At 51.0% G+C, this 15567-nt stretch overlaps 1 protein-coding gene across 1 annotated transcript in view; it reads right to left on the bottom strand.

Moving 5' to 3' along the window:
* Positions 1-1209: 1209 nt before the first annotated feature.
* LOC125738863 (PDZ domain-containing RING finger protein 4-like) overlaps positions 1210-15567 on the bottom strand; it is a 31176-nt gene continuing 16818 nt past the window's right edge. The window contains exons 2-8 of the mRNA XM_049008330.1: positions 12805-13043; positions 11113-11215; positions 7994-8092; positions 6075-6137; positions 5471-5572; positions 5164-5274; positions 1210-3769 (exon numbers count right to left, since the gene is read on the bottom strand). Of these exons, the coding sequence (XP_048864287.1) occupies positions 2381-3769; positions 5164-5274; positions 5471-5572; positions 6075-6137; positions 7994-8092; positions 11113-11215; positions 12805-13043 (2106 nt within the window). The 3' untranslated portion in view covers positions 1210-2380. The remainder of the gene's footprint in view (positions 3770-5163; positions 5275-5470; positions 5573-6074; positions 6138-7993; positions 8093-11112; positions 11216-12804; positions 13044-15567) is intronic.

Here is a 15567-nt window from a genome sequence, read left to right as displayed (position 1 = left end):
GCGCTGCCATTTACTGGGATTTAATTGGCCCACGGCTCCGTCTTTCACCGGCCTCAAGCTGAACTTAATTAGCCCACGTTGCCCATTAAAACTACCCATAATGCTTTGGGGCATTTAGATGACATTTTTAATGGGCTCTTTGTGGGAACAATTGAAATTTACAAACATTTCAATTGGCAGGAGGACAGGTTTTGTGCCGTGGGTGGGTGCTGGTGTGAGCAGGAGTGAAACAGGCTGGTTTGCTACAGACAGGACCGACCCCTCCTCACATGCAGCTGGACTCTTCTGCCCCCCTACTGCTTGTCAAAAGACTGATTTTCTCACCGCTTGTCTTCATGAGGGACCACAAAGAGCTTCAGTGAAGTCCACCGGCGACTCGTTTTTGGTTGGACATTTCTTGCGATTCATGTGGCTCCAAAAGACTTTATTGCTACACATTTACTACATATGTGTCACCGCGAAACATACTGCTGCTTCCACAGAAGAGAAGCAAACAGAGCAACAGTTACAGTGCATCTTTGTGTCGCTGTCTAACACACATTGTACTTTTCCAAAGCCTGGACCTTCACGTTTTTTTATATTGAAATGACCCGACACTCAAATGCGTGGGTACGGACGGGAACAGACCCTGAGATACACGCGGTTCCGGACAAGAACATAGCCGGTTGGGAGGATTTCACAGGAGAAACAGTTTAATGAGGCAGAACCACTCAAGCGTGATCTTATTCTAATTAAACTGCCCTTCTGCTTATCTACGATTAAGACTCATTGAACAAAATAATATGAAAAAGGCAGGCAGCTTCTGGCGAGAATTGCGGGGAGCTGATTTATAGGCAAAGCGGCCTGCTAACAGGGTACAAACCTGACAAACACTCACGCACACCTGTAACTGCAGAAAGAGGGGAAAATGGCAGAGAGGAGCATCTTCCGAGGGCTGTGTTTTGGCGGGAAACAGGCTTTCATTCCTTCTATGGACGTACTCAGACCCCCTTTCTTTGTCTCTACTGATTTCATAATTACACTAATTACAAAAAGCTGCCGAATTACTCCGCGGCTGAACTGCTCCACTTAACGAGACAAACTGGAAGATTCTGCTCGGAAGGCTGTGATTATCTGTTGTGGACTAACAATGTGCAAGGGTGCAAAAGAAACAATAAAACGGTTTAATTTAGGTAAACAATAATTTAATTATCACTCATTTACCCCATTTTCACAATGACCACACATTGGCTACAAGCTACTGGATGCAGTACTATAAATGGAGACTAAATCTGTTTACAGTGTAATATCAAAAAAGGAAAATGCTTCGTTCACTGTGTTAGGACTCCTGCAGGATTTTGTTGTCATATTGAAATAAAGGCTGTTAGATTATTTTGGCATTTGTCATAAAAAACAGTGACATGATGAAATTCCCTTAAGGCTTATTACAAAAGAATGAATAATTTACAATACATACTGTACACAAAGGCTACTTCCATATCCTGTAGATCTAGAAAAAATCTAGATATCTTAGGAACGTAACAGAAATCTTCAGAGAAGATGTAGGCGGCTGTGGGATCCTCTTTGTCGACGGCATTGTGACAGGCATGAGAAGTACTGAGATACATTTTTACTGCATAAATTTGCTGCATAAATGATTCATTTATTCACAAAATTATTCATTTCTTGTGGAGGGAGCACACTCCAACGCCTCCCAAGATAAACACTGCCTACATCTACTCCAGATTCTCCTGTATCAAAAAAAAGATTTTCCACTATCTCCGAGAAGCAACGATCATACCAAGTCATACTTCCTTAGCTGACTTGTAGACCACCAGCAAGCTTTGTAAAATCGCAAAATGCCTTATTAATACATTTTCTGGTATGCTGGTAAGTTAGTATATGTGATTAATTTACATTCCAACTTTTAGAGTGTCAAAAATGTTCCTTTTGAAATCACACTGGGATTTATACAAACGTGTGGCTGGAGACCGTTGAAAACTGTATGTAAATTTCCACCACAATGAGTCGTAAGTAAAACCTTGACATCAGAGCTGGAGCGTCTCAAATCGTTCCCAGGAAAAGAGGTAGCGAATCGGGGACAGGGACCACCAGGCTGGAAAATGCCGGCACAAGCGGGACGAGCTCTCTGGCCGAGTCCAATGAGATCCACCTCAGACATGCTTCCATTACAGAGAAATAAACAGTAACCAGGTCTTTATAAAAGCACCACGTTTCTCAGGCAAAAAGACACAATGGAATGAAAAACTGCATGATTGCCCAAAAAGACGGATGAAAAACCCCATTTAGAAAAATCATTCACGAAAAAATACCCTTCTCTCATAAAAATGCCACATTGAACGAGGCAGGTAAGTAACACCAGGGGGCGTCAGAGTGCGTCTCACACAGTGGTGACGGACAGGAAGGCGTTATGCACCTTCGCCCCATCCGGGGCCTTGGCCCCATGCGTCATCAGCTCCTGGATGGTCATCCAGTTGTCCAGGATCTTCTTGTTGCGCTTCTTCATCATCTTCCTGTGGCTGAGCTCGATGATGCTGACGTCCTTGCGTCCCTCGCCGGCGCTCTGCGGCGCCTCCCGCAGGCACTCCAGCCGGCTGCGCTGCATGAACTCACGGCGCCGCCGCTGCTCCCGGGCCCGGGCCAGCTGCTGCTTGCGCTCCTCCTTGCTCCAGTAGCGGCCCATCTTGAGCTCGCTGGCAGCGTCGTCGTCCGTGGTCATGCCGCTGCGCTCCTCGCGGATCTTCAGCGCCCGCTCCCGCAGGATGCGGTCCCGCGCCGGTCGCTTGGTGATGTAGCGCGTGCCGTCACCCCGCACCTTCACCTTCCACTCCATCTTGGGCTCCACACCCACCAGGCTGAGTTGGCTCTGCGCATACTCCACGGCCGAGCGCTGTTGGACCAGCTGCATGTAGCTCTGGTACCGCCTGGCGTGCGCTGGGATGTTGGGATGCCGGTATTGGGAGCCGTGGTACGGCGACAGGCAGGCCGTCTGGTTCCAACGCGGCTTCTCCTGTCCTTGAACCTCCTCGTCAGCAGGGGGCGCCCCACCCTGTTTCAGACCGCGTGCCCTGGCCAGGAGGGCCGCCTGCAGGCTGTGATTTGAGGCCAGCGCGTTCTTCTGGTTGGTGAGGCTGACTCTCCTCTGCAGGGAATGTTCTGGCGATCGATCCATTGCCAGCGGCGTGCTCCGACAGCTCTCTGCCGTGTTGTATGCGCTCGAGCTGTCCTTGTCCGACTTCTCCAGATGCTCTTTGATGTTAGCCAGCTTGAGGTTGCGTTCCAGACGACCCTGGTCCCGGGCCTTACGTAGCTGATGAGCCTGCATGATATTCTGGCACTCTAGTTCGATGCTCTTGAGCTCCTCGTTGAGGAGACGCAGCTCCCGCTCCATGCCCGCTGGCTCCCCCATGGTGCACCCGATGGTACTGCGTCTGCTGTAGTACAGGTCGTACTCGCCACTGTTGCGGATCTGGCACTTGAGCTCCAGGAGCTGTTGGTAGTGGTCGCACTCATCCTCCTCCTCGTCCTCTTGGTCCTCTTCTCCCCGGGGCACCAGGCCTTCCAGGAGCTCCTCTGAGGCCTGGCTCTCGGTGCTCTGTGTGTCGACCAAAGCATCCAGGGCCTGGGCCTCCCTCACCACGTCCTGCAGACATCGCGAGAGCCTATGGGCGTGGCTCAGTGCTGGCAGGTCGCGGCGCCCCCCAGCTCCCCTCTCTGAGTCCTGCGCTCCAGCAGAGCAGGAAGCAACGTCATCTTCGGGCTGCTTGGCCTGCGATTAAAAACGTATGTCAGCACACAGGACGTCCTCGGGAAGTAACCTGCAAACACGCTGCTGGTCTCCTCTGGCCCAGCATGCATTGCAGCTCCCTCTCATGACCACCGGCCTGATATTCCCGTCAAAGTCCGGCATACGGAACATAATCAGGCGTTAATTAAGCCTAAGTTGCTAATTAAACTTTCAAGCGGGTGGCACCCTAATTAGCAAGACAATGCACTGTATTCCCTCCCACGTCTCTCAGCCATTGTTTGAAATCTGGGTATTTACAGTATGCTAATTCGCTCGAAAAATACAGAAATTTAATTAAGATAATTAGACATGCACAGAAAGATAGGCCGTTATCTCCTTATACAGTGCACGTGTGTCCCGACTCCGTGCCAGACCTTGCTGAGATGAGATGGACCATGGGGATCTTTATGAGCTGACAGTATCACGCTGAGTCACATGACTATCCGGCAGGAAGCCCATTAGACTCAGACGACGGACAACGAATGTCACTAAGCTTTCCGTCTGCAGGGGCCACCCCTGGCCACCGGGGGAGCCCTAGGACAAGATCCGAATGGGTGGTAGCGGAAATAAGCAAATACTTTAAGACCAGAGATGCCTTTCAGCTGCCCATGTGATGTCATCGTCTCCCCTTACGTTCATTACCTTATTGGGTCAGGAGGTGGCATGGTGCGTAAGGAACTGCAAAGGCATGATTTTGGAGGGAAACTAGTGTCACACCTGTCAGAAAGGAAATGGAACTGTAACCCCCCTCCACCCATATGCATTCAGAACAGTTACAGGAGGAATTACATAGTGCTAAAAAGAGGCATAATTATGAAAAAGCTGGTGAGGATACTGGCTCACTACTATGGTTCTACTAGCCGTCGTTTTGTGATTTGAGTATAACCAACAGTAACCTTTATTTGACAGGGACACGCTTCATTACAGGCCACAACCATGGAGTAAATTGGGGCTTCTTCCTGAAACAGCTCCGGCGATCTCAGCTAGCCTGCCATCAATGATGAGGTCACGCTTGCCGGGCGGCGGCAGCACTAACCCCCCCCCGGGGGAGGCGTCATTACAATCCCACTAAGCCATCTAATTGAGCTGCGATTCTCGGAAACGGGCTGGCGAGTTACTCAATGCAGGGCCGGGTGAATCATTACTGCTTACACACAGCTTTAATTTGGGGGACGCAAGGTGATGTGAGCGTTGAGTGCTGATTGGCTACCTACTGAATGGCCTGACCAGTGACGGCACGCGGTGCCCAGGGGAGGCGGGGTTTCCATATGGAACCCGGACATATTGTCTCCCTTTGGGAGTGCAATCCCCGAGCCACGCAATCTGCAAGGCGCTCTGTGAGAATATATGGCCCCCAAGTCTGCACGCCCCCTCACCCGCTGAGCGCCCTCCTCCTCCTCCTCTTCTTGCCGCCGTTCCTCCAACATCTCCATCTTCAGTTCCTCCAGCAGCTGGCTGTGTTCCTCATCCATCCAGGCATCCTCCAGCTGTGGGCCGCAAACAATGAGGAAGGATTACCAGCTGGGGGGGGCGCTTCCCCTGCCTACACTAGGGGGTCACTTTCACAGGACAGGAATCAAGGTCTAACCATAATTTTAAAAAAAGACTATAAATCAGCATTTAGCGCACATACTAAACGTAAATGTGAGTGACAGACGGCCCTGCAGGGGGTGCTGTTCTCACCTGTATCTCGGGCCGGGCCACCAGCAATAGGATACTGTGCGTGTCCTCACTGGACAGCAGGGCCACGGCCTCCTGTCTGTCCCGTACGTCCCGCCCGTTCACCTGTGTGGCACAGAAGAACACCGCGATGGTCAAAGGTCACATGGCTTCGTCCTCCCTCAGTGAAGGGAGGGCCGTCCACAGGGTCAACAGAGGCTGGCACAAGGTACAGACCCGAGCGAGTGGCCTGTCCCCTGGCAGTGCTGCCTGTCACCGGCCCCCGGGGCTAACCGCACCAGCGCGTCGGTACCCGAGGGGCCCACAGTGCGAGGCTGCCCCCATACTCCACAACGTCTAGTCTCCCCAATGCATTCCTGAACACACCCCTGTGCAGCGGAGGGCTCAGCACAGCCCTGGGGGGCCCGCTTTCAGAAAGCGCTGACGTATTAGGAAATGGGACACTTGTGAGTGGCCCAGGGGGGGGCGCTCACTCAGAAGCACAGAGCCCTCCCTTCCTTGCAGAGCCGCAGAGTGAGAACATGCAGATGTGGCCATTAAAAATGCATGCCCTGTAGCTAGGAGACCATTTCAGATACAGACATCCAATCTTAAAGATGGCACCCACCTGTAAAATTCGGTCCCCCTCCCTGATGCGGCCATCCCGGGCTGCGATGCTGTTGGGCCCCACCTGTTCGGAGAGGGGCAGAGATTATCACAAGGAACCAATCATACACATTTATATCTATATATTCAGCAGGTACCCCACTCTGCTGATGTTGGGATTTGAACCAGCAACCTTCTGATCACAGGTACAGCACCTGCCGAGCCACGCTTCACTCCCTTAACCACCCATGATCCCCTCATGTTTTGGTCAAAGAGTAGCTGTGACCCACAGATTCACCAGAATGAAGAGATTTCTGGAACAAGGAAGAGAGGGAATTACAGAGAATCCAGCAAATACTCAGCCTGCTGTCTCATTTAAACGGGCAGCCGGTAAACCAGTGACAAGCAGCTCATTGATGGTCTCTCCTCACGCACAGAACAATCTTTAAATAAACTGCCACGTGCTAAAATCCTGGAAGTTACAAGAAGAAGCGACATTTCCCATCATCCCCAGAGGATACGTACTTCACATACAGGCATGTCACAGCACGCTCACTGGTGATGTCTCAGGGATGCAGTGAGGCAGATCTAACTCGTTGGTTGTCACAGACTACCAAACACACAGGTTCTATTTAACTGACCAGTTGAAGACCAGATCTGGGCACATAAGCTGCTAAACTGGACTGGGAATGAAAAGCATCAGAATCTGATCAGTCATGGCTGAAGGGAGCAGAATGTGTGCTACGGGCTCCGAGTCCGCCTTGGGGTTCGGTTCACGTGTCCGTCACGGTGATCTCTCGCCGCCTTTCCCATTTGTAAATAACTCTCCTTTATTGAAAAACAGCATCGCCCTTCATTATGTGAGCATGTTGGGGTGTGTAATGCAGGCGAGGCCGTGCAGATGGATTAAACGCCACAGTTGATTAAACCGAGAAGACTCACCAATCAACAGCCCGTCCTGGGAGCCACATTTGCCTACATATTGTTGAACCACCAGATTCAATAACTTTCTGTCTAATTTCGTAGGAATCACACTTCCTCTGACTTACTGCTCAGGCCGTACCACTTGCATGGGGGGATGGGGAGGCAGGAAAATATGGTATCTGCCAGCAGCAGACGTCAAGCCCATACATGCGTTTATGATAAAAAAATATGCGTTTCTTCTAAAAATATCTGTTGGGGGGGGAGTCAGAGGCCTGTTCGCAGCGGCTCTGTCGGTGGTGCTGTCAGACGGCACGTCCTCGTGATGCCAGCAGAAGGTGGCGCTCTCTGCAGGATGGTGCTAAGCTCATGCTTTAACAGTAAGGCTGCGGGTGTCTCTGGCCCAAAGCGGACGCTGTGTCTGCAGTGTGATATTTTACGCCCAGCAGGTGGCCCTGGGGTGTCAGTCAGACATAATTAAAAACTATGTGAGTGAAGCATAAGGGGTCTGCTTGGGGAGGGACATGTGCATGCGTCAGTGTGTGTGTGTGTGTGTGTGTGTGCGTGCATGTGGGTCAGATATACATTATATTGTGGAGACCAAATGTCCCCCCCACTGTGATAAAAACCTGTTATTTTGACATTGTGGTCACCACGTCATCAGTCCCCACAAGGTGAAACTTAATTTTATAAAAATCTGTGACCGCAAAGTCCCAAAAGTCTTGTATTTAGTTTGGCTACTTGTGGTTAAGGTTATGGCTGTTCAGTATCCAGAGATTCACTGACAAACTGCAGATGGAAGGTTAGGATCCAAAGCAGGTTAACGCCATGTTTTACTCTCAGTCTCCCACCGGCTTCTGGAAACAATTACATAAAGTGTTTGACTTTATGTCCTCTGATGTCCTGGTGTGGCTTTTAAATGGGATGTTCAGGGCCCATGATCGATTGTCCAATCAGTGATGAGCACTCTCTTGCTGGGACCGGGGGGTTGTCCGACCCTCTGAAAAGTTAGATGCTCACCTCACTGACATAGATGCCGACATCGTCCTCGTCATCCGTTCTGTAGCACAAGGTCAGGCCCAGCTTTTCCTGACTGTTGAGTCGGCGAAGCTCCACCTCCTGTGGATCCAGCCCAGAACACATTGGGTCACATGTTACAAAGCACTGGACGGGATTGGTCACTGACAGATTCCCGCCCCGAACACATTGGGTCACATGTTACTAAACACTGGACGGGATTGGTCACTGACAGATTCCCGCCCCGAACACATTGGGTCACATGTTACTAAACACTGGACGGGATTGGTCACTGAGAGATTCCCGCCCCGAGCACATTGGGTCACATATTACAAAGCACTGGACGGGATTGGTCACTGACAGGCTTTGGAATCATTTGACTAACCAGCTGAACCACATTTTGAGACGCACTGGAAAACTGAGTTTGAATCAGCACAGCCTGAATGTTAATGTCTATTTTCTAAACATGCTTCTAATTATGCTAATCAACACTCATTTATTCTGCTCTTCCACTAACGAAAAGTTTCAGCGTGAATTAAATATTCATCAGGGTCTCCTTGATGGACCAGCTTCCTCCCAGAGGTCTTATCAAGTAGCCAGGAAGGTTCCTGAAATCCTCGCCCCTGTGCCAGGCATTCTCCAGAAGGACATCATGCAGCATTCCGCCTAGATGTTCGGATTGGCAGCACAGCCCCCCAGTCCAGATTCAGATAATTAATCACCCCCCCCCCATCAAGCATGTCTTCTTAATTCATCTCCCTTTAGGAGCTCAGGAGTGTCCCTGCTGGCTGCCCCAACCCAGCCCAATATCAGCAACATCTTTGCCCCATAGAGGGGAGTGACCCCGTTCTGCTGCTTTCAGTGGTGTTAGCCGTTAAAGTTGCAAAAACAATTAATAATGATTCAAAATGAGTATGACGGACTGAGGAATGCAAGAGACGGAAAGGCAGGGCAGGGGGGGCAGGTGATAAAGGGAGCCGAGGGGGGAACCTCATTCAGACGGAGGGGGGGCGGAGGGGGGCAGACTAAACCCATTTCCGCCCTGCCAGCTGGAGCAGCCCGGAGGACTGTAAATAAGCGGTTAACACGGAAAAGGGGAACAAACATGCCTCATTCCAGGGCCCCGTCGATCGTGCCCTGGAGGGGCCCCCTGCCACCATCGCAGAAAGACGGCCGTCAAAGCCCCACCGGGAAAGCCCCCCCCCCCATGATGCTAATGGCACCTATCTCTGCTCTGAAGCACAATAAGCCTGTCAGTCTCCCCCCGATGTGCTCATCCCACCAAGCCCAGTGTACGACTTACTCTTTTTACAGGGACTTCAAAGACTATCGGAAATAATATCCAATACGTGGAGCCAACAGAATGCGGATCAACCGAACCCATCACTGCTGATGCTGGCCTGCTTGTAAAATGTTAAATTATTAAAGAAGGCGTTCCCAGGATCTGTGTTTGACATTCGGAACGCCAAGGGACCGGCCACAGGTGCACCAGGAAACGTCACGCGGCGAACATAATAAATCTGGTGGAATTTCATTTAATAGTGCGCCGTTCGGGGGGCTTGTCACGCACAGGGGACATGTGACGAGGTAATAAAGCCCCCGCCCGCGTCACACCATCGGCGTGCACCAGGGCTGGTCCGCTCTACCTTCAGCATGACGTCCATTCCCTGAGATCCGAGCAGAATGGGAAAATCCGTCACATCGTTGATACCCACACACAACGTGGCCTGAACCAGAATGACACCAAAATCGATGGCGAGGCTGCGATCGGCATCTCTGACGATCTGGCATGCGGCGTCGCAGGTTAACGTTGGATGCACAGCTACACGATAACATATCATATATTATACTGATAACCCTAACCAGCCTTCAGCCACGACGTAGGTAATACTTAATCACAGTTACCAAGGTGTGAGTCGGTTTTACAAGCGAGTTTGTGAACAATAACCAACAAAGACACCAGAAGGCGAACACAGGGCGAGTCCAGAAGATTCTGTATTCTAAGCTCTGCTCCACCTGCTTCCTGTACCGAGACCCCCCCCCCCCCAAAGGGGATCACCCAACATCCCCTGAATGAATGAATCTCAGCTTAGCCAACACAGAGTTCTGACCCGACCAGCACCCCAGTATGCGTATACGGAGGTCACCGCTACGGAAACACACCTGTCTGCTTTAGCTGCCAATGAGGGGAGCCCCCCCCCCCCCCCCCGTTGCCCCCTCAGGCGTGGCTTTCGGCTCAGAAATGCACAGAACCGGTGCAGTGGGGGTAGAACTTAGATAAGGTAGGGAGATACCCCTTCAACATGAATTGACACAAGGCAACGCAAAGTGTAAGTAAGCAATAACGGGATCTGTCAGCGGACTGAGGCAGGATGTTGCGGAATGGCGGTGTTTCTGAGGGGGGGGGGGGGGATTGCAGCATTGGGGCAATGACTCTCAGCCAGGGAAAACGCCAGGGACGTAAATCCTCTTCACTGGTCTGTCTGCAGGTCCGTTCCACCCTCGCCAGTGTAATTAAGGCGGGGGGGAGATACCCACCAAATCCCCCCCCCCCCCCCATGGGCACGACTCAGCCGCCGCAAGTGACAGAGTGACAGTCTGCTGTCAATCGCTGTGTGATGTCATGGCCTCTGGTAGGAGCATCTGCTGGTCCCCAAAGCACCATCTGTCCCGTCGCCCGGGTAACGGGCCCCTCTGTCCGCTCGTCCGCAGGACTGGCTGGTCAGGTGACTGCGTGAGGGGGGAGGCTACCCGCCTTCTCCATCGTCTAATGAGCTCGCACTCGGCTGTGAACGCGACACGTGATCATAATGTTGCCAATGCGACCGGCTTTCCAGACCTGGTGACTGGTGACCTCTTCACCTTAAAAACAGGTGCTGCTTTGCCACTTAAATACAGAAGTTGGGTAGTTTCCGAACCCCCAACAACCCTGCATAGGAGAAGCAGGTATGGAAAGATGGATCGATGTATGGATGGATGGAAGCTGGCCAGAAACTACAACAGCATCCAGGAAGTGGAGATGAGCCCTTCTCATCTGGGATCCATCTCATCCAATCAGGACAGGCCCCGCGGGGGCAGGTGATGTTATTGGTGAGGCGGGAGGGGCCCTGGGGGGGCCTTACCTCATACTCGAAGGCGTCTGTCCTGACGCCATCTGCAGGGAGGCTGGAGAGGAACTCGGGGCTCTCGTAAAACTCCCGTTCCATCGTCTGCAGTGAGTGACAGCTGTCAAGGCAACAGGGGACAGGGGGAGGAGCTCAGACAGGGAGGAGCAGCTGTGTCACGTTCACCACAATCGAACGCGGCTTCTTTTGTCTCTGAGTCTCAGCATCAGACCATAATGAGCAAAAAGGGCGTCAAAAAACACCAGTGACACAATGTGCTCGCAACCCATCAGAGACGCATCAGTAACTGAACCTGAAGAGAGGAAAACCTCTCGCGACTTAATCTCTCCTCTCTCAATCGAGGGCCGGTGAACATTTCAGCTGAAGCCCCGATAGCATGGCGACACATAAATGCCAGGCAGTGATGTGATAAACAGGTCACTGCAGTGGTAACTCTTACAGCGTGATGTTTAATCCTCGATAACAGTCCTGCTTCCTGCGAAAGTGCATTTGGCTGATAAACCCGGTGTGGCAAGTGCACTAAAGAGGATAACAGAAACTGACGTTAATGTTTACGACCCTCTGATACAGCGGAAGACCAAAGTGAGGATTCTGTGGCAAGGGTCATAAAACAGGCCCTCTGTAGGTCTGCTCCTGCTCAGGGGCGGGACGAGGCAATTCAACGAAAGTGAGAGTGTGAGACGCCTGCACACACACCGAGTAGTGGGCCCCGCACAGCAGTCAAACCCGTAATCTCTCCTATGAGCTATGCTAAAGTGCTAACATGCTGATGTGCTAACATGCTAACATGCTGATGCGCTAACATGCTGATGCGCTAACATGCTAGAATGCTGATGCGCTAACATGCTGATGTGCTAATATGCTGATGTGCTAACATGCTAAAGTGCTAACATCCATCCATCCATTTTCCAAACCGCTTATCCTACTGGGTCGCGGGGGGTCCGCGGCCTATCCCGGAATCAATGGGCACGAGGCAGGGAACAACCCAGGATGGGGGGCCAGCCCATCGCAGGGCACACTCACACACCATTCACTCTCACATGCATTCCTATGGGCAATTTAGCAACTCCAATCAGCCTCAGCATGTCTTTGGACTGGGGGGGAAACCGGAGCACCCGGAGAAAACCCCACGATGACATGGGGAGAACATACAAACTCCACACACATGTGACCCAGGCGGAGACTCGAACCCGGGTCCCAGAGGTGTGAGGCAACAGTGCTAACCACTGCACTACCATGCCGCCCCTAAAGTGCTAACATGCTGATGTGAATTGCTGCTAGAAAGAAAATTAATGCTGGACAGCAGAGACCAGAAAGTGAAGCACAGCATTGCGGCACTCACATATCACCCTGATCATTTATTACTGAGAGATAGGATTAAAGCTAATCACTCGCTCTAACTGCTTAACTAATTCAAACACAAGGCTATGAGTGACACAAAAATTGAGGCAACAGACACATTCAAATCAGTTAATTATCCATAAGATGTTGTATAATTTTGTTTAATTATGTACTTTAACAATCCACTAAATTCCCATTCGCTGGTGGAGCCCATAACACAGAGTAAACCGCATGCTAAATATTTTCATGTTACTTCCTCATTAAATTAATGGTGTGCACATCCTTGTGCAGGCATACTGGCACTGTGTTACGTGGAGGAAGTGACAGTGATGAGCAAGAAACGCATACCTGTCAGAGAGGACAAAGGGGCAGGTGTCCGGGACCGGGGGCGTGGCAGGCCGCATCTTGGATAAGGCTACGATGTGTTCGAATGTGATGTCAGTCTGTGTGCACACATCCACCAGATGGCTGTTGCCCCTGGCGACAGGACTCCTCCGCAGCACCTGCACCACTATGGGGTCCTTGGCGCTGCGAAAGGCTTCCAGTGCCTCCTCATGGCTGGCCTTGGAGAGGTCCTTGCCATTTACCTGTGGAGGGGAGGAGGAGGAACTTGTGAGACCAACCAATGAGGGCCCTCGTCACCAAGCACTGCAGCCCACCCTCCCAGCGAAAGTGTCTATAAAGGAACTTTACACCAAAGTTAGAAGCTTGTTCCTCAATGGCGAGGATCCCAGAGAGCCACGTTCCCTGTTTTGATTCACCAGACACCTGCAGCTTCATAAGTCCACTGGCACAACATTTGAAGATCATTAAGGGTGCAGTAGGGGGGTGTGAGGCCCAGGCTTCTCCTCTGTGTCCCCTGGGCTCCCAAGCAACGTCATTACTGGCCCTGTGGGGCCGCAGGACATTGCGCTGGTGTCTGACTGCCGAGTGGGACACCCCACCCGGCACAGCGGGACACATCTGCCCTCCAGACTTAGGATGCTGACACTTAGAGCATCATCTAATGGTCCCCCTCAGAGAGGTGCACACAGGACCTTCAAAAGAGGCACACCTTGCTACCAACACCACGCCTTTCATCCTCCTCGGGTACTAATGTTCTGGGCTCCACCACAATGGCAAAAACCCAGACCATGACATTTTAACATCACAATCCACCTTGTAAACTTTCTGCCAACTAATGAAACAGCACACATCACCCTATTGTGGGTACAGACCACCATCATAAATGAAGCCCTGTTTGGGGTTTTAATTTCCTTTCAGAAATGGAAGGCAGGAATCCCAGAAACCGTAGGGAGTCTTGGCTGGGGACTGAGGTGGATTCCAGCTGAGGTCAGCATGTGGGCCACACTTAAGATGCTTTATGTGAGGAGAAAGTTCCAGTACCCCTGAGGAATTCTGACATCAGCACTGACGGTGTCACCGCGATGCATCGACGGGCAGAGGTGTGTGCCAAAACACCGCGTCTGTTTTCGTGAGTCTGGCACGTCTATTTTTACCACAGTAACAGGAGCCTGAGAGAGGGAACCTCACATGCTGTGCCAGTAACAAGCCAGGCCATGCAAAGGTATCGGGAGGACACCTTGCCCAAGCTGCGCGACGTGTGAACAACATTTTACAAAAATATAGCATTATGGAAATGGCAGACGTGGCGGTCAGGCCTTAAAAGATCATTTCTTAAGCAATTTTTGAGGACCCCGCATGGTCAAAATCTACTATTAAAGTTTAATTTGCTGAGGTCTCATTGGTGTAGAAGTAGCTGTCAGAATAACAGATGAAGCAGAAGAAAAGTGTCTCCAGTCTAACAGCGAGCAGCTGCTTCCTCAGGATTATCCTGTAGTTCTGACTGTGGACATCAAAACTCTACACAAGCCTGAAATTTCTACATGACGATGTCAGGTGCCCTTGACAGGAAACCATTCATCCAGGCCTCACTTCACAGGATGTCGCTGTTATGCGATGTAAGACTCCGTCCAAGCTGACAGGAATGCCACTATCAACATGCAAACATGACTCTCGGCAGCAGGATCATATGCGGCCTCAAGCAAAGTTCCTCCAGCATCGAAGCCACAAACTTATGATCTGCTCAAACGCAGTCACTGCTGCACGAGCAAAGACTGGGCTACTGCTCCACCACCCTCACCGTCCCCGAACAGCAGAAGCGAAAGGAAAATGACTCACTAGGCCTGATCCGTTCACCTGGCTCCCATCAAAAACGGCGGCAGACCATGCATGCTAATCGCCCTGCAGAGTGTCACATGCTGGGTTTTTCCAAAATCATCCCCGAAGCCGAAACTGCGAGGCGAGGACTCCGAGTGGGAAAGAAGACTGATGAATCCGCCTATTGCTTATGACAAGTCTGAGAAAAATCAAATTGCCAGGGTTCCCCAAGGCTACATTTGACCCTTATCAGCTTCTCATTTCTTAATACGGGCAAATGGTCTGACACTACCAGAGGGACCTCATTATGCAGACGGGGAGGGCTTTCCAAAGGGCTAATGAGCGCCTGATGTACAATATTAATTAATCAACCCCCACCTACTGAATAATAGGCATGCACATTCTACTGTAGTCCCTGACTGCGTGGGTAAACTTGCGCATCACTGGCAGACAGGCCATAAGCAGAGCAGCCTGAACTGCGTCTGCAAAGCCGCCTTCAGAAGCTGGTCCTCAGGCTCTCCTCAGACTCGAGAACCACTGCATCCTCTTGTGGAAACCAATGAAGTCTCATTTTATATCACAAAATTTCATAAGCATAGAGCATCTTCCCATCCAGTCATGATCTATCAACGTATCATAAACAGGATCACCGAGGGGGGCACAAGGTACGGGACAACCTGGATGGGATGCCAGTGTGAAACTCTGTAAGACAATTTGGAGTAAGACAATTTAGTCCGAAGGGAATTCAATGATATTCAAAAGGCCCGAAAGCCGATATTGGATAAGATGAAGGAAAACAAACTGAAAAAATGAAATGCTGATGACATTAAAAATAACTTTCAGTTACCAGTGGAACACATGGTCTTCAGGACATAAGAATTTGAGAAATGGTTGATGGTGGGTGATACTGCTAGCGGTGTTTGACCATGATTATGATTCTGCTGCAAGAGC

This window comes from Brienomyrus brachyistius, chromosome 3 (assembly GCF_023856365.1).
Source record: "Brienomyrus brachyistius isolate T26 chromosome 3, BBRACH_0.4, whole genome shotgun sequence".
Taxonomy (NCBI): domain Eukaryota; kingdom Metazoa; phylum Chordata; class Actinopteri; order Osteoglossiformes; family Mormyridae; genus Brienomyrus; species Brienomyrus brachyistius.
The sequence above is the reverse complement of the archived record's forward strand: the minus strand, read 5'-3'. Positions and strand labels throughout refer to the sequence as shown.